This window comes from Colletes latitarsis, chromosome 10 (genome assembly GCF_051014445.1).
Source record: "Colletes latitarsis isolate SP2378_abdomen chromosome 10, iyColLati1, whole genome shotgun sequence".
NCBI classification, from domain to species: Eukaryota; Metazoa; Arthropoda; class Insecta; order Hymenoptera; family Colletidae; genus Colletes; species Colletes latitarsis.
The window spans coordinates 29,794,179-29,817,123 of NC_135143.1; the positions used below are offsets into that span (position 1 = coordinate 29,794,179).

Here is a 22,945-nt window from a genome sequence, read left to right on the forward strand (position 1 = left end):
GAACGATAATTAAAGGTACGATTAATTTTGTCTATTTAGATTGACCATTAAAGTTTTATACGCTTAGGATTAACGCTTGCGTTAAAGATGCCTTTACTTCGAATTTGCTAATTTCTTTTTTTTTTTTCTTTTGCTATATTGCGTTCATCGTACGATTAATGTTCGCGTTTCTATCGACAACGCGAATCCTTCTATGAAAAGAAAGAATTTCACTAAAGCTAGATGTAAATTTACATTTAAGTATTTTCAAAAAATATTATAACCATAGACTTAAAGATTGTAAGGCACGATTCAAAGATTGTAAGGCACGATTTAAAGATTAGGTCACGCAAATTACACAACGTTGCACTTTATCCGTTAGTGTTGCACAGATCTCTTGTATTTTTGGTTCGTCGCGCATCCAGTTAATAAATTAAAAATTCAATTTCTTGTAACGTCGCTATTTACAAAACTAGACGGAAGTGATTGTCCCTACTTACGCATTACACATACTGATTCTAGTATCGTTGTTATCGTTTTTCTCTTTATTTCCTTTCGAGCAACAAAAGGATCTTTTAATGTGCATTAATAGACCGTCGTGACCATCGTTAAAAGATAGTTATTAAAAAGAGGAAAAAAAGTAAAGATCGTATAATAATATCTGTAAAATCATTTAAATTGTTTTGTACAAGATGGTTTAATATTTAAAAGTATACTATGTAACGATATCTAAATTAACTCTAGCTGTGTGATTTTTGCATCTTATACTCGCGTATATCTTAAGCATTCCCTTACGAATCGCAATAATTCCAACTATTAAACGTTTCAAAGAGTTAATGCAACGTACAAAGAGAAGCCGAATAAAATAAAATATCTCGTAAAAGAAAGCCTCGCGGTAAAATATAAACCTAAAACATAGACTGGTAGATCCCTACGCGGAGCAAATATTAATTGCAAACAATTTCGTTCGTTTCGATCGAATGTTTCTAAAATTTCAAAACTACCGTTGTCGCATTCGACGCAGTAGGCATTTCGTAATGAAAACAATAAACTACTATATATCGTTTCGCAAAATAATGTCGACTGTGGTACGCGTACAATTGCAACTAAATAACAAGTAGTCCGTAATATGTGTATAAATATACGTGCGATTTTTCGTTTCGATCGTTTGGAAAGTAACTAGAATCGATTGGTGATCGCCTTGATAAATTATACTAGATACATATATTGCACTTACACGATGTAATCAAAAGACATACCACGCTTCATCGGGGACGAATTACAACTAAGAACAAGCGTGTACAGCGTGTTAGATGAACGGTATTAACGACAAGAGACGGTCATTTTTCTTTTTTACATCCCTCCCCTATTAAACAACAGTTTAAAAATCGATGTGGATCGAATAAACGAAGACGATCAATCGACGCAACAACATAGGTACAAAGAATAAATGTATCGCGATCGTCCCGACATACCTATTGCGGCTTAGTGTTGTACGATTGTATGAACTCGGAGAAGCTAAAGCTATTAAAGGGTTCCAAGTCGATATTTTCGTCGATCGAGGGCAGCTCACTGTGACTCATCAGATCCACATAGTCCATGTCCGTGTTTGCACGCCCGACGCTTAACTGGCCAAGGCCCGGAGCGTAGCTACCACAAACGAAAACACAACCCCAATCACTGGCATAGCAATAGACAGTCCCGTATTAATTCCAAATATATTATGTACGGTATACGATCGACGTGATTGATATGTTCTATTTTACGCGTTATATCGTCTCTCTTTTACTTGTTAATTACTGCTTCTTTACTTATCGATCGATCGATGGAGAAACGATCACCGAGAACATCTCATTTTGCCAAAACGTGTGACCGATTAGCCGGATAGCCGGTACAACACGGCAAGGGACGTACGAACAACCACAAAATTAATCCCCAACACAATCGAAATCGATCGGTCACTCGAGTGATACAACCCTGAACATTAACGCGTTATCGTATTGGCTCTGGTACCATGAACTGAACAAGTAGCGCCCGCCGTCTAGCCACAAGACCTCTACGTACAACACATTTTACATTAATTTGCCAGTAGAACAGTGTATACTACTAATGCATCGTGATTGGTGCTGCGTTTTCTCAGGAGTAGCATGTTTTAAGCGTTCAATTTTCCGTTGTTGTGGTTGTACCGGCTTGCTCCAGGCCTTTGCCTTCCGTTTCTCGGAAATCTCGTATTAAGCAGAGTACTTGCACATACGTGGACTCGTGTCACGTTGTGCAGGCTCGTTCAGCTATCGATAGTACGTTATTCTTTTTTGTTTCGTACGAATTGATATATCAGAAAAGTATACGTACATACACACACATGTGTATATATGTATATACATGTATGTATATACAGGGTGTTCGGCCACCCCTGGGAAAAATTTTAATGGGGGATTCTAGAGCCCAAAATAAGACGAAAATCAAGAATACCAATTTGCTGATGGAGACTTTGTTAAAAAGTTATTAACATTTAAAGTTCCGTCCGTTCCGAATTTTTTTCTCGAAAATGCGCAGGATTTCGGGGGTATGTCTATTCACCAAAAATGATTGTAATTGACCTCCACAGTTAACAATATTTTTTTCAGAACGATTTGAGATATTTTAATTTCGTCGAAAAATTTCACATCTTCTCGAATTTTTTTCTAGAAAATGGGTGAGATTTCGGGGGTATGTCTAATGACGGAAAATGATTGTAATTGACCCCCGCAACCGAAAATAATTTTTTCAGAACGATTTGAATTTTTTTTTTAAACACCTAATTAGGTTTTCAGTAAGGAATTTTTTTCTCGAAAGTGCGTAGGATTTCGAGGGTATGTGTAATCACCAAAAATGACTGTAATTAACCGCCACAGCTAACAATATTTTTTTCAGAACGATTTGAAATATTTTAATTTCGTCGAAAAATTTCACAAATTCTCGAATTTTTTTCTAGAAAGTGGGTGGGATATCGAGGGTATGTGTAATGACCAAAAATGATTGCAATTGTCCCCTGTAACTAAATATAATTTTTTTAGTGTGATTTGAAATTTTTTAATTTCATCTAAAAATTTCAATACCTATTCGAATTTTTTTCTCGAAAGTGCGTAGGATATCGGGGGTATGTGTAATGACCAAAAATAATTGTAATTGTCCCCTGTAACTAAATATAATTTTTTTAGTGTGATTTAAAATTTTTTAATTTCGTGGGTATAATTGTTGAATTTAATTGTTAATAACTTTTTACGGAGCCTCCATCGACAAATTGGTATTCTTAATTTTCGTCTTATTTTGACCTCTAGAATCCCCCATTAAAATTTTTCCCAGGGGTAGCCGAACACCCTGTATATACATATATATATAAATATGTATTCATACACATACAATACTACGAGTAAAGCAGCAGCTTTTGATACTCGAATCGTCAGGTTATTTATTCTTTTAAAAAGCCATGGATAAGCCGATCGCTAAAAAGAAACACACATACAAAAATTTGGCAGTCTCAGAAGAAAGTACGAACTATTGTTTTTTTTTTCTTTTTTCAACAAACCTCTGTTGTATTCCCCACTCATGCTACAAAACTAAACACTATAAATTACAAAAGAAAAAAAGAGAGAGAAAAAAAAAAAGGACAAATGGATCTACGATCAAACTGCTCCATGTGCCTGAAGATCCTCCATTTGTAAGCTATCGTATCCGTTGGACGGATTTCGCTGCAATTTGCTTTGCAAACAATTGTATCTAAATCTGAAAAATTATGCAACTAGACCATATTATAGCACCGCGTTACTAGTATGTGTATAATTCTACGTTAATTCGCCATAAAATATTCGCACAGAGGACCTCCTTTGGAGCTTCGTTAATGGCATCATTCGGTAACTCGTACTTCGTAACAATGCCACTTAATACTAGTAAATATATACTTACTGATAAATAATTATAATATTGGAACAGTTCTGGGTGACACGGAGACTAATTGAAGTGAAATAAAAAAATAAAAAAAATATATTAAAAAAAAAAAACAAAAAATAAATGAGAACGCGAATGAAAATGAAATCAGAAGACTAGTTATTTTATAAGTTTCGTATACGTGACACGGTATACGCGAAGATTCAAGTATTGAAATACTACTCTACTTCACGAAAATTGCCTTTAGGCACCCAGTATTCTCCAATATAATATATAGTTGGAGTTGTTCCCTTAATTACGGACAGAGTCGCTCAACGCAATTTAATTGTTACATACTTATACTTTCATTTCACGATACAGCAGTGTAAAAATTTCAAAATTCCATAAGAAAAGTTTACAAAATGCGTGAAACTATAATATCACTGTAAATATTTTTCTAAACATTTGCGAAAAGGAGAACATAAAAAAAAAACAATACTGACATTGTCTGCACAGATAGAATATAAAAGACATGCAAAGCGTTACGGATTGTTATAGGAATGTCTTTGTATCCACCTTTTGACGAATTCGCGTATTATTGTCTGCTTGTGCCGAGAACTCACCTATTCGGGCAACATCGAGCCGAAGGTGTCCCGGTGATCTTAACAATTCGTAAAATCACCTTTAAACTTCGCTTGAAAACTTGAGCATCGACTCGGATATTTAAGTACGGTGTACGATATTGAGAGAGGAATCTTTGCATATCTCGTATGAAATATCTATAGCAGCTTATCCTATTAGTAAATAAATGAAATACGATTGATATTTTAGATCCAGGGGACTGACCTGGAAGCCACCGATGGAGTATCGCGTGTTACGGACGGGTCGGGACTGTGCGCTTGGAATATGGTGGACGGCGTTGCGGGATAACTACCACCTGGACCACTTTGACCACTACTGCCTACCCCGACTACAGAAGAGTGCGACGGTGTCTGACCACCAACACCCGGCCCGCCCCAACCAGGTACGTGCGTTACTAAGAAAGGTTTCACATATCCATTCGTCGACGTAGGTTGATTTTCTACGACAAAGTACATTGTCCAAGACTAGAATCCAAAGCATCGCCTTAAACGAGCAAAAGTACACGACGGAAATAATATTTACCTGCGAACGGCGTGTAATATTTGGAGAACGCTTGATCTTTCGACCGGTCTGGGTAGAGGTAAAGTAAGTGTTGCAAATCGAACAACCGATCCGCTAAACTGCGTATCGCAAAATCTTTACTCGTGAACGGTTGCAACATAAAGACCTCGGTTTGATCTATAAAATATTTCGTACAAGACAGTCGTGCATTGGCAAGGTCTAACACAGAATAGTGAACTAGAGACGAAAACAATTTTACCTGCGACCCATGCGATGGTAACACCGCCGAGTTCGGAATCTGAAAAACGCATCAGGAAAGTCCCTGACGCATAGGTTGCCAGCATCTCCTCGGCTTGTTTTTTTTTCACGAATCCCAATATGCAACCGTCCGCCCACGGACCCTTCAAGTGCTCCCTGGTTAATTTCATTACGGCGTAAAACCATTCCCAGAACGTGAAATTTCTTTCGGGCAGTGGCTCTTTGCAGAACTGCGCCCAGCTCAAAAGTAATCCAGAATAATCTTGCCCGCCAGCATTTCCACCGCGAAATGCTTTCTCCGCAAGAAATCGAAGATTATCTTCTGTTAATGAACGACCTGTTGCCGATTTGAACTTAACGTTTAATGCTTCGGCTACTTGGCCCCAAGGAACCTTATCGGGCACTGCAAATGGTACTCTCCCAGGTTCGGCAAAAGCGTTATCCCACGTGACCGTAGCCCAGGCGTGTGGCTCTTGATTTCCATGTACGATTACTACAACTGGTAAACTCAATGTCCAAACCTGGAATACCAATTCACCTCCTCCGACGCTAAATTGCGATTGAAAAAGAAGCGAAAACTTTTCGTCCATGACAGACTCTGTCCCCTTCTTTTCGGTTCTTTTGATTTTTTTCAACTGCATGTTACGAAAACTTACGGAAAGTTGTCTTGTTGCCTAAGAAATAAGGCCACGTTTATATGTATCGCGATATGAAAAATTAAGGTGATTTTTATAATATCGCTAACTATATAGTTTTACTTACTTGATGGTACTCCATTGTTCCTGTATTGTTCAAAATTTCACCGCTAGCTTCCCCATTTTTTGCCATTTTATCGCTTTTTAACATAGCGTTCGCCTGAGCCTCGCTAATAATGCTTACTTTTACCTGGGGCGGAGTCATGTGAACGTTCAATTTTCCACCCACTAGAAGACGTACTGTACTCGTGAAACGAGTATTGGTTTTCATCACTTGCGGCGGTTGCTTTTCTATGATAAACGTGCTAGTAACTAACGAGCTAAGAAGCTGTGTAATCTGTGAATTTAATGTAGGAAGAATATCTTGCATTCCCGGTGGTTCGAGTGCAAATTTTTGTTTTAAACGTTCTGCTTCTTTGATTTGTTGACGATTGAGCCAAATTAATTCGGCTAAACTTTCGCACCACTCTTGAATAGAGTCTAAATTACTGTTAAATGGCCCGCCGTTCCCTGCCAATTGCTGTACTCTCTTCCATCTGCAAAGCAAGAACTTTCGTAGATAAAGTGTATTCAAAACTATTAAACGAAAGAACCAAAGTTCGAAAAAATTTAACCTAATAAGTTCGTCGTCCAAGACTCTGGATTGCAAGCTGTTCAATCTGGTGATCGTGTCCTTCAATTTATCGGCTAACGTCAAACGTAACTGCATTAAACCAGCTACTTTATGGTTTAATAATTGCTCTTGTTGCTCCTTTTGCCTGTAGAAAAATACCAGGCCAGATTACCGACCGAATTACCAAAAGTAGCTGAAAATTCGATTTGAACGACCGAGAGCTTTAAAAGTCACCTCCTGATCTTTTTCTCCAAGTCCAAATTTTGTTGATTTTGCGGCTGCGTTGCGAGATGTTGAAGATGCGCGTTTAATTTAGTACATTCGTGGTAACTGATCGCAAATGCTTCCTGTTCTTGTTCCATTTTTCGTAAATCTTCCCCGGTCTCTTGCGTCCTACGTCGTAAAGATTCAACGTGCTGCGCTATTTCGGCAACGGCGTCGCTGAGCAATCCAACCTTTCCACCTGCCATACTTATCAAAGCACCTCCCAAATTCTCTACTTGTGCTACTAATTTCATTTCCGTTGCTAAACAGTGTCTAATTATTCTAAACAACGTTGTTGGATTGTGGGTGTACCTCTGCTATAATAGAACAAAAAATATGTTCTATACATTAAATTTGTACAAACTACTTTGTAACATTCGGATAAAAAACTTACACGAAAATTTTTCGCAGCCTCGATTAATTTTAACTTTGTTAGAAACATATCGTCTGTGTTTAAAGAAGCTGCTTTCGATTCCAATTCTTGTATCAAAGATATAACTAGATTGGCTATGTACTGTTCGTGTTGTGGATTTTCAGGCTCTATGTCAGTCCTATAACACGAATACAATAGCATTAAAAGATCTACAAGTACTAAATAAAATAACATCAAAGATATATATATGTACTTCTGTCTTACCACATTTTTTCTTCGATCCAGGTAGACAAAAAATGTCGAACCTCTATTGGAAAATGTTCTCCATACACAGAACGTACTTGTTGCAATGCATCTTGTGGCAACTGTTGCGCTTTTGCCCACAGTGACATTTTGAATTCTGATGTAAATCCTTTACCCTAAAACGATTTTTAAACCTTTTCAAAAACACTGATATTACACATACACAATTACTGAATCCCTTAGTCTTCTTCCTGAATCTCAGAAATATACAAATAACAGCAAGTGTTTTCAACGCTAGCTATAATAATAACAATTACAAAGTCAGTAATATAACCACAAATGAGCAATGCACTATGGGTCTTCGTTTCTATATTTAATACACAAAGAATCAAATAACAAACAATTTTGTGTGTATTTTTATACAAAGAACTGAAAAACATGCATAATTTGTACGATTCAACGAATCGAAGATACGTTCGATAAGATCAATGGGAAGCATGCGGATAGATATTTAAAAAATTCAAACAAAATAAAAATTACCTGCATTGTCTAATATTTTCAATTACTGCAAATATCACAGCCAATTAAAATATTAAGCATAAATCGTTTTTTCCAATCACATTCGATGTAATAAATACGAGAAAAAACTGCAGATAACAGAACGTGACTTATCGCAATAACGAGGAAATAGATAAGCGGGAGGGGCGAAAGAAAAAGATGTTCGCTCAAAGAATTGACCGAACTCACCTGCTGCTAGTCCGAAGACAGAAGCAACTAGGATCTGTATCGTAGAATACCACTATCTATCTTTCTCTTTCAGACAATACGGCACGATTTGCTCGAGACGTGACCTTTGAACCGATCAAAACTATTTAGTCTACCGCGCAATAATCGTAAACCTAAGAATCGCGGGGGCCGGTCGCACGCGCGAATCTCATCAATAACTTTCCCCCTTCTGCGTTACTCTCATCAGCGCGGGCGACGACGGAGTGTTGCGGACCAGGAATTCTGAGAATTTCTTACCGTAAATGGCGCGAGGGAAGGAGAAGGGGTATATCACATGACCATACTCTAATCACGCTTGCGCAAATTTCTGATTTTACCCAAGAACATAGCCTAACGAATATATAGCGACATATGTGTATTTTCACGTCAATTTTTAGTACTTTTTGTTAACAATCGATCATATTTATTTTAGTTTTGTTTTCATTCGACTTATCGTAAAAGTAACCTCACCTATAATGATTGTATTTTACATGTACCGTTGAAAATTGATAATTTTCATTATTATTATTATTATCGTGTTCTGTTTTTTGAGACACACGATACCAAATAAAAGCATAAAAAGTAACATACGTATACATGCAACTACTACGAATGTAATACCACAGACGACCTCGTCTGGATTATCAGGAGTGTTTTAGCAAGAAACAAAGGGAAATGAAACAAAAATTTACACATTGAAATGCCCGATTTCAATATAAAACTTAACTTAAAATATATTATTCTGTCATTACATGATACAATAAATATATAGAGAATACTTTATAAAAAACTCGTAAAATATTTCGTAGAAAATCTCATTGTATATAATTAATCATAAATAAATATATATATATTATATTTATTTATATAAATATATAAATGTATATATTATATTTATTTATTCAAAAATACTGTCCGAACACGTAAATATTTATAGAAATATAACATTTTCATATGAAATTTTGTTAAGTCTCTTGTTCAAAGTAATTTTATACTCTGAAGAATAAGGGGTGGAAATACGAGAAATACAGCACCAATAAGATATGTTATCTTACTGCCAATGCACCAAAAAGCTAAAATAAAAGATAGTTCCCTAAATGCATTAATGTAATTAAATACTTCTATACTTTATTCTTACCAGAGGAAGCTACGATAGGTCCACAAGCTCGTGCCAATGCCCCAAGAGAACGAAAGACACCTGTTATCACACCTTTTTGATTTTCAGGCCCAATTCGCGTTACGAGTGTCATCATACAAGTAACAACCATGGCAGTAGCTGTAACAAATTTAAAAGAATAAAACATTTCCGTTCGTTTGTAAATATTTAGATTGTGACATAAACATTTATAACGTAATATGCTTACAAATTGCAAAGAGGAATATTCCAATAGATAATGTTAGTATGTCTTCTGCTATCCCTATACATACAAATGCTGGAATTATTAACCATAAGCCCTAAAATATGTGCACCATGTAGCAGGAAGAAAAAATTAATAAATTCGTTCTTTGCCTTAACTTTTAAAAATATTTACCAATTCTGCGGTAGACTTTGTTTTATTAGGTGGAATTGTTCGTACCCAACCTCCTTGCAAGATTGCCATAACTAACCCGATTCCTAAGAACATCCATCCTTGTTGCATACTTGTAAATTCAAATAGATAGTGAGTCAGGAAAGTTAAAGTAAATTCTAAGCCGCTATAAATAAATAAGTACATGAAATATGCACAGCCCAGAGTTCTTAAATTTTTTTTATCTGAAACAATGCACATAGTTTCCATTAATGTCTATAGAATATATAACATGACAATTTGAAAAGGGAAAGTTTACCTTGTAAATTTAAGTCGGACACTCCATTAAACTGAAATAGATCGATAGGATTGATATAAGCAATAGTTCCCAACATGCCACACTTGAGATTTTTTGCTCTACTCTTTAATGGTAAAGATTCTTTCAAATTGCAAATAACAAAACATAAATCGCTTCCCGCTAAAAAAAGTGCGAATACAGCGGGTATTATGTACCAAGTTCCTGTCCTATTATTGATTGAAGACCAAGCAAAGAATGCTCCTATCATTGGACCCACGACAAAACCTATGGAAAAGGCAATACCAACAAGCGCCTGAAAATCAAATGAAATTCTAGTCTAAATTTGATTTACAAACATTTTCATTTATACATTATTTCTTTGTACAATTCCTTTGAGATATACCATTGCTTTCCCCCTTGTTTTTGCTGATGTAACATCCGTGATAATAGCCATTGATAAGCTAATGTTTCCCTTACTAATACCTCCAATGAATCTTGCTAATACAAATATAGTAAAATTACAGGAAAGTGCCCACAATAAATAGGACATCATAATCCCAGTTAAACAAAATAACATCAATGGTTTTCTTCCATAAATATCAGATAATGCACCTACAATTGGTGAACCCAAAAATTGTAGAAAGGAGTACATGGAACCAAGAAAGCCTGCAAATTAAATTAACATCAATACATTAATATTTACATTAAAGAAAAAAAAAAAAAAATAAAGACTAACCTCCATAAAGCACTGTATTGACTTTATCAGGAGCATCAAAATATATTCTTGCTCGTTGTATGTAGTGTAAAATTTTAAAATATAAACCCTGATCATTTTCTATGCTCTTATAATAATCTAATAAAGCTGGCAGTAATGGTAATATCATAGTAAATGCTAAAAGATCCAAAAGTAATGAAATAAACACTACTCGAACGGTATTGTCTTTTATTTTGACCATTGTTACTTCTTGTATGCTTTATAGAGAAGAAAGCATTTAATGTGAATTGTTCTCAGTTTTCAAGGATAAAATAATTTTCATGGATCACCGATCCTGTCTTAAATTATTATATTTGTATAAGTACAGACGAGCTAGAGAACAGACTGAACATCCAATGGCTCTTTTCTGTCCACGGTTTATGGGATCCTGTATGGTCCAGGCTGGTCCTGAGATTCCATTATCGTGTTAATGTCACATACAACGTGACCGATAAAATACGGAAATAGTTCGTAACGCTTTGTGTGGTAGGAATCCCAATTTAGTACGAACACGATTGAGCACGGAATTTATAAACATTTAAACACAATTTCGTTGCGAACATAAAACTCCATAAAATGTTGGATCTATCTTATACCTCGTCCGTGGTATAAATATTAATTTCAGTTTAGCACGTAACTTTATTTTTACTTTTCACGCGCGACATAATTATCGTAAAGAAGATGTCTCGTTCAAAGACGTAAAATACAATTTATACATTCTACTTCTTTCATCGTACGTGGAGAGATTGGTTCCTAGAAGTGAAAGGGTGACATACTTTTCATGCCCTGTTTCAAAAAATTTTTTTCTACTATTCTTACAATTGACAAGAAAGAAATCTATTTTATCATGGTGCCAACATTATCGACAATCTGTAGTTAAAGTAGATTATACGTGAATCTGATTTCCGGTCGTTCTAAATTCTAAATTAAATTATGTCTATCCATTGTCTATCCATTGAAATCACAACGTAATTTTTCATTTGATCGATGAGATAAACGTTTAATATATCGATTACACGCATTACGTCGCAAATAAAACCAATCGAAGCTAACGAGGCGCAGATTACAATTCTTCGAAATATCTAAAATCCTAGCTCTAAAGATACGGATTCGTAAGGGAAGTGGAATGTATTCTAATAAAGTTGTTATATGTATTAAAAAGCCGTATTTATGGGTATTTGTATCGAATCTCGATTAATCATTACATTGTTTTTATTTGTCAGTGAAGCGAAAAATAGCACAAACAGGCGCACCCAGAAACATTATGTATGTTTAACTTCCGGTTGCACACGATATAAAGATTCGTATACACGGGACACAGACACATTTGCATTCAACCACGGATCCACTTCCTCGACGGGAACAAAGATCTTTTGAAACCCGTCCCAAAGTGTAACGTCGCCAGGGACGACCGTTTTTTAACGTGCAGTCTTTCAATAGATTTTTTTCTAATCCAAGTTCCGTAGGAATAAATCACAAAGACTAGGCATCGGTTTTTTCGATCCTTGTCGCGCGAATACGATTAACAGTAAAAAAAGAAATCAATATTTGTACTGATATTTAAAACAGAACACCGAACGACTTATTTTAGGTTAGAATTTAAAATAAACACGAACGTACAACGAATAAAACATTCGTGTACGAATTCAATGCAAGGTGGCACATTTGTTCACGTTATATAACCGTGAGAGTAGATTTTTATAGAGTGTTAAGGAATTTTTGGAATATCTCTGATCTACGAATAGAACAGGTGGCCCGAAAACCAGCAGCATTATATCATGGTAAAAATTTAAGCAAGGGACTCAACGCTTGCCATCTGGGCCCTACAGTGTGAAGGGCATGCGGAACATTGATGCCATTCCCTTTGCTGGCATGTGTCGATGTTCTTCGAGACTTTTCTTATTATGAAAAGCCGATACAAACGATGCAAGAGGACAAACTTTCGTAGTTAACACTAGGTTTACGGACACTCGTTGCGCATATTTTTATTGTAATCCGCTCTGTTAACAGTTACATTAAAATGCAATTTTTCTTTTAATTAGAGTGTATATTCATATCATTACATCAATTAAATCCAACATAAATTGCTAACAAATAATATTTACGAGTTCTGTAACGTTAGGTTTAGAATCTTAATGCATCAAATTGACGTATTCCGTAAACCTAGTGTTAACCTATTAACAAACTCGGTTAATTTTTGTATTAATACGTTCCTTAACCGAAAATGTAATTTTATTTTCGTTTATACTGGGAAAAATTTTAACGAGAGATTCTAGAAGCCAAAATAAGACGAAAATCAAGAATACCAATTTGTTGATGGAGGCTTCGTTAAAAAGTTATTAACAATCAAATTCAAAAATTTCAATTCGTTTTGGAAAAATTATTTTCAGTTGCAGGGGTCAATTACAATCATTTTTGGTCATTAGACATACCCTCGAAATCCTACCCACTTTCGAGAAAAAAAATTCGAAAAGGTGTGCAATTTTTCCACGGAAAAAAAATTTTCAAATCATTCTAAAAAAATTATATTTAATTACAGGGGTCAATTACAATCATTTTTGGTGAAAAGACATACCTTCGAAATCCTACCCACTTTCGAGAAAAAAAATTCGAAAAGGTGTGCAATTTTTCCACGGAAAAAAAAATTTTCAAATCATTCTAAAAAAATTATATTTAATTACAGGGGTCAATTACAATCATTTTTGGTGAAAAGACATACCCTCGAAATCCTACGCACTTTCGAGAAAAAAATTCAGTACGGGTGAAACTTTAAACGTTAACAACTTTTTAACGAAGCCTCAATCAACAAATTAGTATTCTAGATTTTCGTTTTATTTTGGCCTCTAGAATCCCCCATTAAAATTTTTCCCAGGGATGGCCGAACACCCTGTATATTCTTACCGACACTGTGTCACGCGATCAAGTATAGTAACAAAGTTGCTTAAAGAGAACATGGCGTAATATTTAAATCTGTACTTTCTACGTTTTTGTTTCCGAAAGTGAATGCAAAAATACACAATTTCTAGAGAACTCTACGCGAAACGACGATCGCTATTGAGTCAGTTCGTTTCAACGACAGCAGGTATATAAAGAGACAAAGAGCCCGAACTTAAAATCCCGACAGGAGGGTGTCCGTAAGAATGAACAAGAGCGAAAGAAGAAAGGAAATGTACGGAAGGGGGCAGGCAGATGGAAAAACCCTCGGTGGAGAAAATCGACAATTTTCTAGGAAGCACAGGGCCCGTAAACTCGTACCAGTGAAAATGCTACGGACAATAAGGACAAAGAAAATTTTCGGGTACCGCGGTACACGGTACCGGCTGGCAAGCTGCATCGCACACTCCGCTACGCACACCGTAGAAAGCCCTGCCTGCCCTGCCGTTCGTATAAGCCCTGTAGGTATTATGAACTAGGTGCACGAGGCTTTCGGAACCAGCAACCATCGTGTATGCCATAAACACGGATGGACCCTCTCTCTCACGGATTGTAAATCCTCGTTCTGGACGGTATTAAAGGGAAGATGACGGTCTGTCAACCCCCAATACAACGGGAAGACGCGTTCGCTAGGAGGTATGTTGAAAACGGATTCGAATGCTGCGATGTCGTAGTTCGAGGGGTGAGAAAAAAGAAACTAACTGAAACGAACGAAGGACAGGGAGAGAGAGAGGACCCATGAGAAGGGAGTGAGAAGAGGAGGGGGGTAGACGAACGTTCGGACAAAAATAAAGACGGGAAGGGAAAAGAAAAGGACGGGCGAAAAAAGGATGGAACAGCACGGTGGAAGTAAGGAGAACAGAGGAGACTGTATTGGGGTATCGTATGCGTTCGACCCGTGTACGTAGAAATAAGGATATGTAAGCGCGCGTGCCCGCGCAACCGACAGCAGATGCGCTCACAGCGCAGCTGTCCTCCTACAAGTGGTTCTCAATCACTCCTGTTTTCAATTTTCCTTCTTCCTCCGGATATACGTGTCAACGTTAACGAAAAGAATAACACCCATGCAACACCTTTTTTCGACGAGCAACGTATCTAGCCTAAACAGTATTAACACCGATACTTGAATAAATCGAAATCATTCTGCGTCGCCTGTTGCGAAGATTCGTTCGATTTACGACCTGCGTAAAAATTATTTTGTAACGGAACGTGGCACGGAAAAGAGAACGATCTACGCGTACGCTGTTGAAGTTTTAAACGAATGCGATAATAATACTATTTATTTGTAATTAACGGGGAAAACCCTTTGATACAAGCGGAACAGAACAATTTAGAATTAAAATTAAAAATACAAAAGAAAAGTAGGGTTGTGGGAGAGGGAAAATATTGGCCGATTTCTGAGATCGCACGACGGCGAATAAAAGTTAAATTGTTGTAGTAGGTCAAGTCTAATGGAATTGTTTTCATTTTTTGAACGTTTCAGCAAGATGACAGAAGCACGTGCTAAACTTGAGGTTCAGCTGTGCCAGGTGAAAATACATACGAATCTACCACCAGCTTGTCGAACGGTTGAAAAATTTAGCACTTATCGCGCACGTTACATAGTCGTGCGAACGACGATTTCTTCGAGACGGGTCCTAACGTTTACGCGACGTATTGCAATTTCGTGCAGTTAAAAAAGATTAGTAGCTTTACGAGCCACGAGGTAATTTAGAAATCTGTCGCGTGCATACGCGATATAGAAAATATTGTTCGATTTGTGGCCGTCGATCGATCGATCGTTTGTAATAGGCCAAACCTCGAAATGCAACGAGAACTATGTTTATTGTAACGAAAAATAGGGCACGGTAGATTTACAACGACATGCGAGAAAATTTCGCAATAATATTTGAAAAACGAGCCCAGAAAGTGTCACTGCATCGATTGTAATAGCCTCGCTATTGTAAAATTCAACTGACCCTTTTTTTCCCATGGGATAGTTACCTGACAAGGAGGAGAGGAACGAGAAGAGCGGTATACGTCACGTACTTGACAGGCGGAGCAAAATTCAGGACAGCTGATACAATTTTGGCGGGCTTCGGCCGATGGATCCGCACCACAAAGCGGCGCAGGGAGAAGAACCGAAGAAAGAGCGCAAAGTTTAAGGAAAGGACGGCTGCTCGGATGAAAAGCGAAAGAAGTTAGAAGAATCGATGGTAGAAGTCGACGGAGAAAGACAGACAGAATAGAGAGGGTCCGAAAAAAAAAAAGGATGACCGAGAAAAAGGAGGGAGACTTCAAAGTTGGTTGTTGCTGGTGTTCCTGCTTCGTTGCTGTTAAATAAGAATAAGCCCCCACCATCGAACCTAAGGGGCACCTATATAGCCGGGGGCTTTTATGTACTTGGGGCCCAAAAGGAATAAAGAGTCGAGACACCTGGTCACGGGCAGCAGTTTGTCGAGAACTCCCTGCGCGGGACGTCGTCGTCGCGTCTTTCACGGTTTCCTGCGGACTCGATGCCAGATACTCGTTACTGTCGGGAACCACGAGCCAAAACGACATTTTTCGACTCTCGTCTTCGTATCGCCAACGCCATCGCCATCGCCATCGCCGTCACCGTCGCCATCACCATACCGCTGTCGTCATCGCATTCGTAAAACACGCCGTGACAGTATTGCGTCGATAGTGTTGTGAAGTGGACGGGGAAGATTCGGATTGCCTGGTTTCCGACGATTTTTCGGCGTTTACGTTAGTACGGCACTTTCGAACTTGGGTGCGACGAAAGCAGGGTCTGAACGGAACGAGCCAAGAGGAGGAGAGAGAGAAACAAAAGAGTCGAAAGACACGAGACACTGGTAACCGGCGAAAGACGTCATTCGTCTCAATTTGAGGGTTAGGGTGTACTACACCGGTAACGTGCTGTTCCGTCGAAACGTGTAACCGCGTGTACGCTCGACGATTCTGTGCCAATTCGATCTACCGATAACACGTAGAGTCTGTGCGTTTTCCGACACTGTGTTCGAAAATATCGAAGTCATTGATATCGATAAACGACAGTCGAAAAGATCAAAATTATAGTTCAACCGCCAAATTGTATTGCGTCGTAGGTACGTGCTTACAAAGGGCTTCGAGAGAACGTGTGTATTTCGATGGTTTTTCTCTAACAGCGTTAACGTATCTCGTTGTTTGAACAGTGATTAACAGAAAATTACGCAATGTGTAATTATAATCGTATCGGATCGCGTATTTCGTAAAATTTCTCTTCGAAACAACGATGGATTTGAACCTCGTGTACAAAGCAACGTTAGCACACGATGTATCGCAGCCTAATTAGATAACGATATTAGATCTCTGGTTTTCCAAGTTCGTAGAATTTTCTGCACGATCGACTAAAACGTTAGGGGTCCGTTGTATAAATAGTCGTTTGAGTAAAGTTCACGGTTACCTCAGGCCATAATTTGTGATTCGAAGCGAACCGAGCTCTGATTCGGAAACTAACCATTCAAGGGCCGAGTCAGAGAGATTTCGTGCGAAAGTACGTACGTATTTGTAATGTACATAACGTAAACAATGCTCGATTTAATCAGCCGTGGTTCTATAACAATCTCGCTCAATGTTTGTAAATTTTCTAGAATTCTCAAGTCTTCGAGAGTTTCCGATCAACGGAACTTCCATCTTTCGATTTGAAGACTAATTGGTTCAATTCAAAATCAGCTTCTTTTCTTTTGTTAGAAGCAAGACGCGGGAAGATCCGAAGGAGAATGATTTGCATCGAAGATAGGCCGAGATTTGTGACAATGTTTCGTGACGATATGATTCTTCAATATTGCACTTGTCCCGGCCTATCGGAATGCATTGTATCTCGTCGAAAAAGGCAGAAGAAACGAACGAGCATCAGGAACGGGTCGACGAAACAAGAGACAAGCGGGAGAAGGCTGGCAGGCGGCGCTATAGAATTGTTTTCACGAAATTTATCGAGGATACCGGCAGGTCGGGATGTGGGCATTATTTGTTGTGAGATTAGATCAAATTGCACTCTTCCCGGCCTGCTGGATCTATTCGACCTATCATCTGTTGCATAGCTGGCCACTGACGAAGACAGCGTTGCTTGTATCAACGTAAATTAATGCATGCATTATCGAATGGTATAACATTGCTTTACGAACACGTTTATATTTAAATAGTCTCTGTATTTATAAACACTATTCTTGTATATTGGAAATAAAGAACGATTTTTATCATGATATGTACGATACTTTGTGTTATGATTTATAGGCAGAATATGTAAAGGAATGAGTTTCGAAATAAATGAGAAAATTCAATTTGTTGCATTTTAAACGTAACCACCCGTAAAACTACGCGACATCGCGACAATTTATGCTAACGCGATGAGATATCGTTACTCTTGATACATTGTAACCGTAATAATTGAAATATTTCTGAGATTTGATAGTAAAGTTGGGAATTAATACAGAAATAGTATAGTATATTTTGAACAACTGACGATTCAAAAATCTGAAACCCAAGATACATATTGAAATATAAATAATATGTAACGTGCAACGGTCGTAAATAACAGCTTAAATTAAAAATGAAAAATATCATTTCTCAGATTATATTGTCGTTCGAGCTGTCGACGAAACCTTTTTTATCAGATCGAGGTGTAGATTTTTCATCCTTTCTCCTCGTAGCGTTCCAAACTCGCGAGATTCGTAGCGTTTCGCATTTCAATTTCCTGTCGAGAACGCGAAAAGGAGCCGTTTGCTCGGGCGTTCGGTGTTTTTTTTCTTTGTTTACCTCCCGACGAAACATGGACGTGCAGTGTGCGTTGTTGCTCAATGTTCTAAATACTATCCGATTCTTTTCTATGATATTCGGATTATAGGTGAAAAAAGAAAAATCTTTCGGAAGGGACCGTAGAAGAACGACGCGCGAGGGGTTACGTTACATTCGATCGAATAAGAAAATACAATAAAAGTAGTGGGGCATGGTTTCTGGTGGAACACGAATCCTGTTTTTCATTCATATTCTTCAGGTAGAAGACGCGTGGTACAACGTGGTGCAAGCATCCCCCTTTAAGAGTCCCACGGTTTGAAATAAAACACCTGGCTTCTTCCCTATGTACGCGCGTATGTGTGTGCACGTGCTACGTACACGTACGTACACAGCCGCGTTACAGAAGGTTGCGCGAACGAGCCCGTGCTCGCGCGCGCATTCTCACGGCGAGAGAGAACTACTTCGCTTCGCGGACTGGTTTTGGCTTCCTTATAAACTTTATTCAATTCTTTGTAATATGCCAAAGGGTACACTTGGTGTGCGCGCGCACGCGCATGCACGTATACGCATATTCGTGCACCATTCATATGCTAAACAATAAATGCGCTGAAAGAAATGAATCTCTATCTTGTAGATACGACTGTGCAGCTGCCATATTCATACGAATTCACGATGCAAAAGTATTCTTCGATTATAAAACCGGCGAGAATGATGCGTTGAACCATTTAACGAGGGTCGAAAATGTTTCCCTCGGGATGGTGCATCATTCTTATTGCGACTTCGATTTTATAACCGACAACGAATTATCGTTTCTTTTTTTATTGTACTTTGCGGTACCATAATATTTCTCATTGTTTCCAATAATTTATAATATTAATAATGGGTTGATTTCTAGAAGAACTATTGAGAACGGTCAACAGGGTTAAGTTTCTGAAACAAGAAAAATAGGAAGGAACAAATCAGAAATACGTCCTAAATTGTTGTTTAATTGATGGAAATTTATTCAATTATATTTGTGTCTAATAGCAAGCGACTCGACACGAAGATAAATTATAAATTTCTCACGTGTTTCTTACGCGACAAAGATTATCAGTTGATAGTACAGTGTCATTAAAAAAAAGAATGAAATTTATAGTTTCAATAAATAATTAAATATAGCTGTTATTTTAATAAAACAAAAGTATATGAAACTGAGAACTATAATTTTTGGTTAATGACCCCACCGTTCGCTATATCAATTCTATTCTTTGATATTCCTTGAAACCTATTACTCTGTACATAGAAAAAAAAAAACAAAGCCTGCAGGTAGGCAACCGAACAGATGTTCCAGCAGAAACGATAAAAGCGTTTAGGTTGACTATACGTTTAACAATGCGTACATTTTACTCGATATCGTTTACTCTCGCACGAGAGAGAGAATTGTATTGAATTGTGGACAGCATTGGACAGTATCGTGCATTTGCGTTTTAATTAAATGTTAAATAATGTATAATTAACTTCCTTTCAGAAACGATTCTAAATAAGAATTCACAATGAATAACTTGAAACAAATTTTGTATAGGTTAGTAACATATACCTTTCGTTGAAATAATGTTTTAATTTATGGAATTTAACGTAATTAAAGGCTGTATTAGTTTTAAGACGAAAGCTCACGGTTTGAATATGCTACGGACCGAGTGTAAGTTACGAGCATCGATATTAATGGAAACAAACTTTTAGCAGGAATTCATGGAGTCAGGTGAAGAGATTGCAGTCTTCGTCATCGTCGGATTCTTGTATTAAAATACCACGTAGGATAGAAAGAGGACCTACAGACATTTTATACGTAAGCACAATAAAAGATCTATTTTGGATTTATATTTTTTTTCTAATTTTATTTGCTAAAACTATATGGGATTTCTTAAAAGGCTCTTGGCAAAACGGTACCTAAAGATCCACTGAGCTTATCTGTACAATATTACGATGATCCTTTCTTAGTCCCAACAAAGAAAGCAGATTATCGTATATACGCATTAGCGCATGCATCTGGTAAAAAAACAGCAACATGGATTTTTAAGAAACACGCAGATCTATTTCCAAATAATCTTTCGGATCCAAAGATTCAGGTATAGTTTATCATCGTTAATATGTTATTATCGTAATGGATAATAGATTAAAATTAGTACTTGACAATTTTTTAATCGTTATTCTATGGTTTATAGGCATTTATGCCCCCTGTAAAATATACAGATAAAAGTCAAGTATCGGAAGAAATGCTTTTGGATGCTATATCACAATGTAATGTGTTAAAGTCTCTTGAAATCTATAATCTATTGGAAGAGAATGTTTCTAACGAAACAAAACAAGCACTGTTAGAATTGTTGTGTTACTACAATAAGACTACATATGAGAATGAACATTTCCTGCAAGAACAGTGGTTCATGAAGATAAATTATACAAAAATTTGGTCGTAAGTAGCAAAAACGTTAAGAACGCAATTTCAATTCCTCAATTTTGACTCCTCAATTTTAACAGTTTTATATTTTAGACACATTGCGGAGGTTGAAAAGTTATATCAGTTTTTAATAACGCAAAATTCCGCAACAACAGCTTTGGCCTGTAATACTATGTTATGTGCCTATGGAAAATGGAATCAGGTACAGTGGTTTGAGTTATAAAGCAAATTATCTACGATGCAATGCGTTAACAATTTAATTTCTAGATAAATGAAGTTTGGTCATTGTATAATAAATGTTTAAAAGAAGATATCCCATTAAACGTCACTTCTTTTAATTACGTAGTGGCATCAATAACACAGCGTGTTACGAAAGAGGCAAGATCTCGTAAAGCATTACTATATAGTATTTTTACAACAATGACTGCAAGAGGAGTGTATCCAAATGTTATAACATTGAATAACGCCCTTAAATTGCTATATTCGATGCCGGTTTTTCTAGCCAAAAGTATTCTAAATCATTTAGTTATAGAATTTAAGAGGCTGAATATAAAATTTTCATTAGGCACATATTGTCATATTCTTGATCTAATTAGTCGCGAAGGTAATTATGTTTTATTTGTATTATTTTTTTAATTACTTTTGATTAGCAAAGTTACGTATTTCGATAGGTGATAGTTCGTACAAAACTTTTATGGATACTCTACAAACGATGTCAAAAGAAAAGTTTACTCTAGAACACCTGTCGGACATGAATTGTTTTGGCAAAGTCATGGATATAATTTCTGATCGTTATACCGATAGAGCAGCTGGTGATTTGTTACACAGTATATTTCTTACCGGTGATAATTACAGATTTTTGATAAATTCATTTTATGTACGTATATATTTTACTACCATGTATAATCATTTTATTTCTTTTGTTATTTAATAACGTATTTTTCGTGTGCAGGTGAATGGTTATTTTTCTAAATATATAACGTTAATGTTATCGACAAGTACGATGTCCGAATTTTACGAACGTTATCGAAATATCGTTCCGATTATGTATATCCCAGATTACAGCATTATGGAAATCATCATGACCACTTTAAAATCGTATCCACCAGAAGTTGTGATAGAATATTTACCAAAGTTTTGGTCAGATATGAAGACATTCAATATAACGGCGGACATTAATTTGAGTTTTAGTGTACTAAATTTGATATACACTGTTATTTTACCGAGTAACCCACCTAAGACAGAACTCTTTGTGGATGCAGCTTTGAGTTGTTTTTACAGTATAAAGGTACAGTGTTTATGTATTTACTACATTTAAGTAACATAATGAAAAGGTGAATTAGAATAGAAGATTAAAGGAAATTGCATATTTTAGACAGAAATGGATAAAGGCAAGAATAGTTTTAATACTAGAGTGATGGGCGAGATAGCACTACTTTTATTGTACAATGATCGTGTGGTCGAAGCGTCGGAAGTTTTAACCATGATCACCAAAAATTTCGTATTATTTTTACCATCAATGAAAGAACAGCAATTGAATACATTATTGGAGACTTGCGTTTCGAAGGGATATGTGACACAAGCTCTTGTACGTATTTACATTTATCGTTCTTTTAATTTACTTAAGTTTAAAGTAAAACATAAATATATATATATATATCCCATTTTATTTTCTAGCTTGTTCTTGAATACTCTAAACTTGCGGGGATCGAACACGACGTTCAGTTGGCTAAGACATTGTATAATGATCCAGAGTTGAACAACGTAAACCGCGATAAATTAATAGAGTTAGTAGGGAGAGAAGTGTTAGATACGTCAGATAAATAGTAATCGGTTTATTTATAATTTATTATAATAAAAAGTTATTTGCAATATCATACAATCGTGTATTCCTTCGCTTTTTCGTAATTTTTTTAACTACCCGATGAATTGTCGCGTTAATCTATTAAAAATGAATGCAAGTTGAAATTGGTCTTTTATTAAATTCGCGTTATACGTAGAAGAATTTCAATCAGTTTGTCAT

At 36.7% G+C, this 22,945-nt stretch overlaps 3 protein-coding genes across 9 annotated transcripts; 1 reads left to right on the top strand and 2 right to left on the bottom strand.

The window, feature by feature from the left end:
- Nucleotides 1-521: 521 nt before the first annotated feature.
- Stat92e (Signal transducer and transcription activator Stat92E) lies at nt 522-8,450 on the bottom strand. 5 transcript variants are annotated; one of them, XM_076775090.1, is made up of 11 exons: nt 8,222-8,450; nt 8,015-8,039; nt 7,496-7,650; nt 7,253-7,409; nt 6,829-7,175; nt 6,596-6,739; nt 6,049-6,517; nt 5,288-5,960; nt 5,050-5,205; nt 4,732-4,966; nt 522-1,629 (listed from the first exon to the last, which is right to left on the bottom strand). In XM_076775090.1, the coding sequence occupies exons 2-11, from the start codon at nt 8,018-8,020 to the stop codon at nt 1,455-1,457; spliced, it is 2,517 nt and encodes an 838-aa protein (XP_076631205.1). In that variant the 5' UTR covers nt 8,021-8,039; nt 8,222-8,450; the 3' UTR covers nt 522-1,454. The 5 variants fall into 5 exon arrangements, with proteins under 5 accessions (XP_076631205.1, XP_076631207.1, XP_076631208.1 ...); XM_076775092.1 differs by lacking the exon at nt 8,015-8,039; XM_076775093.1 differs by lacking the exon at nt 8,015-8,039 and having other exon boundaries at nt 7,496-7,668.
- A 707-nt stretch (nt 8,451-9,157) lies between these two features.
- Nucleotides 9,158-11,304, bottom strand: Rtet (major facilitator superfamily domain-containing protein rtet). Of its 2 annotated transcripts, none has more exons than XM_076774225.1 (7): nt 10,782-11,304; nt 10,449-10,711; nt 10,067-10,358; nt 9,772-9,992; nt 9,604-9,694; nt 9,378-9,515; nt 9,158-9,312 (listed from the first exon to the last, which is right to left on the bottom strand). In XM_076774225.1, the coding sequence occupies exons 1-7, from the start codon at nt 10,999-11,001 to the stop codon at nt 9,218-9,220; spliced, it is 1,320 nt and encodes a 439-aa protein (XP_076630340.1). In that variant the 5' UTR covers nt 11,002-11,304; the 3' UTR covers nt 9,158-9,217. The 2 variants fall into 2 exon arrangements, with proteins under 2 accessions (XP_076630340.1, XP_076630341.1); XM_076774226.1 differs by having other exon boundaries at nt 9,191-9,332.
- Nucleotides 11,305-19,824: 8,520 nt separating this feature from the next.
- Nucleotides 19,825-22,886, top strand: LOC143346921 (small ribosomal subunit protein mS39). 2 transcript variants are annotated; one of them, XM_076775614.1, is made up of 10 exons: nt 19,825-20,049; nt 20,208-20,313; nt 20,396-20,593; nt 20,690-20,937; nt 21,016-21,124; nt 21,190-21,526; nt 21,594-21,799; nt 21,875-22,210; nt 22,298-22,510; nt 22,600-22,886. In XM_076775614.1, exons 1-10 carry the CDS (start codon nt 20,021-20,023, stop codon nt 22,747-22,749), a joined length of 1,932 nt encoding a protein of 643 aa, XP_076631729.1. In that variant the 5' UTR covers nt 19,825-20,020; the 3' UTR covers nt 22,750-22,886. The 2 variants fall into 2 exon arrangements, with proteins under 2 accessions (XP_076631729.1, XP_076631731.1); XM_076775616.1 differs by having other exon boundaries at nt 20,211-20,313.
- Nucleotides 22,887-22,945: the final 59 nt, after the last annotated feature.

Excerpts from the sequence above, each read along its gene's own strand:
- LOC143346921 (XM_076775614.1), top strand. The coding sequence starts at position 20,021 with ATGAATAACTTGAAACAAATTTTGTATAG. Across the intron at positions 20,314-20,395 it reads GACCTACAGACATTTTATAC|GCTCTTGGCAAAACGGTACC; the intron begins GTAAGCACAATA and ends ATTTCTTAAAAG. Across the intron at positions 20,594-20,689 it reads TTTCGGATCCAAAGATTCAG|GCATTTATGCCCCCTGTAAA; the intron begins GTATAGTTTATC and ends TATGGTTTATAG.
- Stat92e (XM_076775090.1), bottom strand. Across the intron at positions 6,518-6,595 it reads TTGGACGACGAACTTATTAG|ATGGAAGAGAGTACAGCAAT; the intron begins GTTAAATTTTTT and ends CTTGCTTTGCAG. Across the intron at positions 4,967-5,049 it reads ATATTACACGCCGTTCGCAG|AAAATCAACCTACGTCGACG; the intron begins GTAAATATTATT and ends ACTTTGTCGTAG.
- Rtet (XM_076774225.1), bottom strand. The coding sequence starts at position 11,001 with ATGGTCAAAATAAAAGACAATACCGTTCGAGTAGTGTTTATTTCATTA. Across the intron at positions 10,712-10,781 it reads CAATACAGTGCTTTATGGAG|GCTTTCTTGGTTCCATGTAC; the intron begins GTTAGTCTTTAT and ends TTTAATTTGCAG. Across the intron at positions 9,516-9,603 it reads AATATTCCTCTTTGCAATTT|CTACTGCCATGGTTGTTACT; the intron begins GTAAGCATATTA and ends AATTTGTTACAG.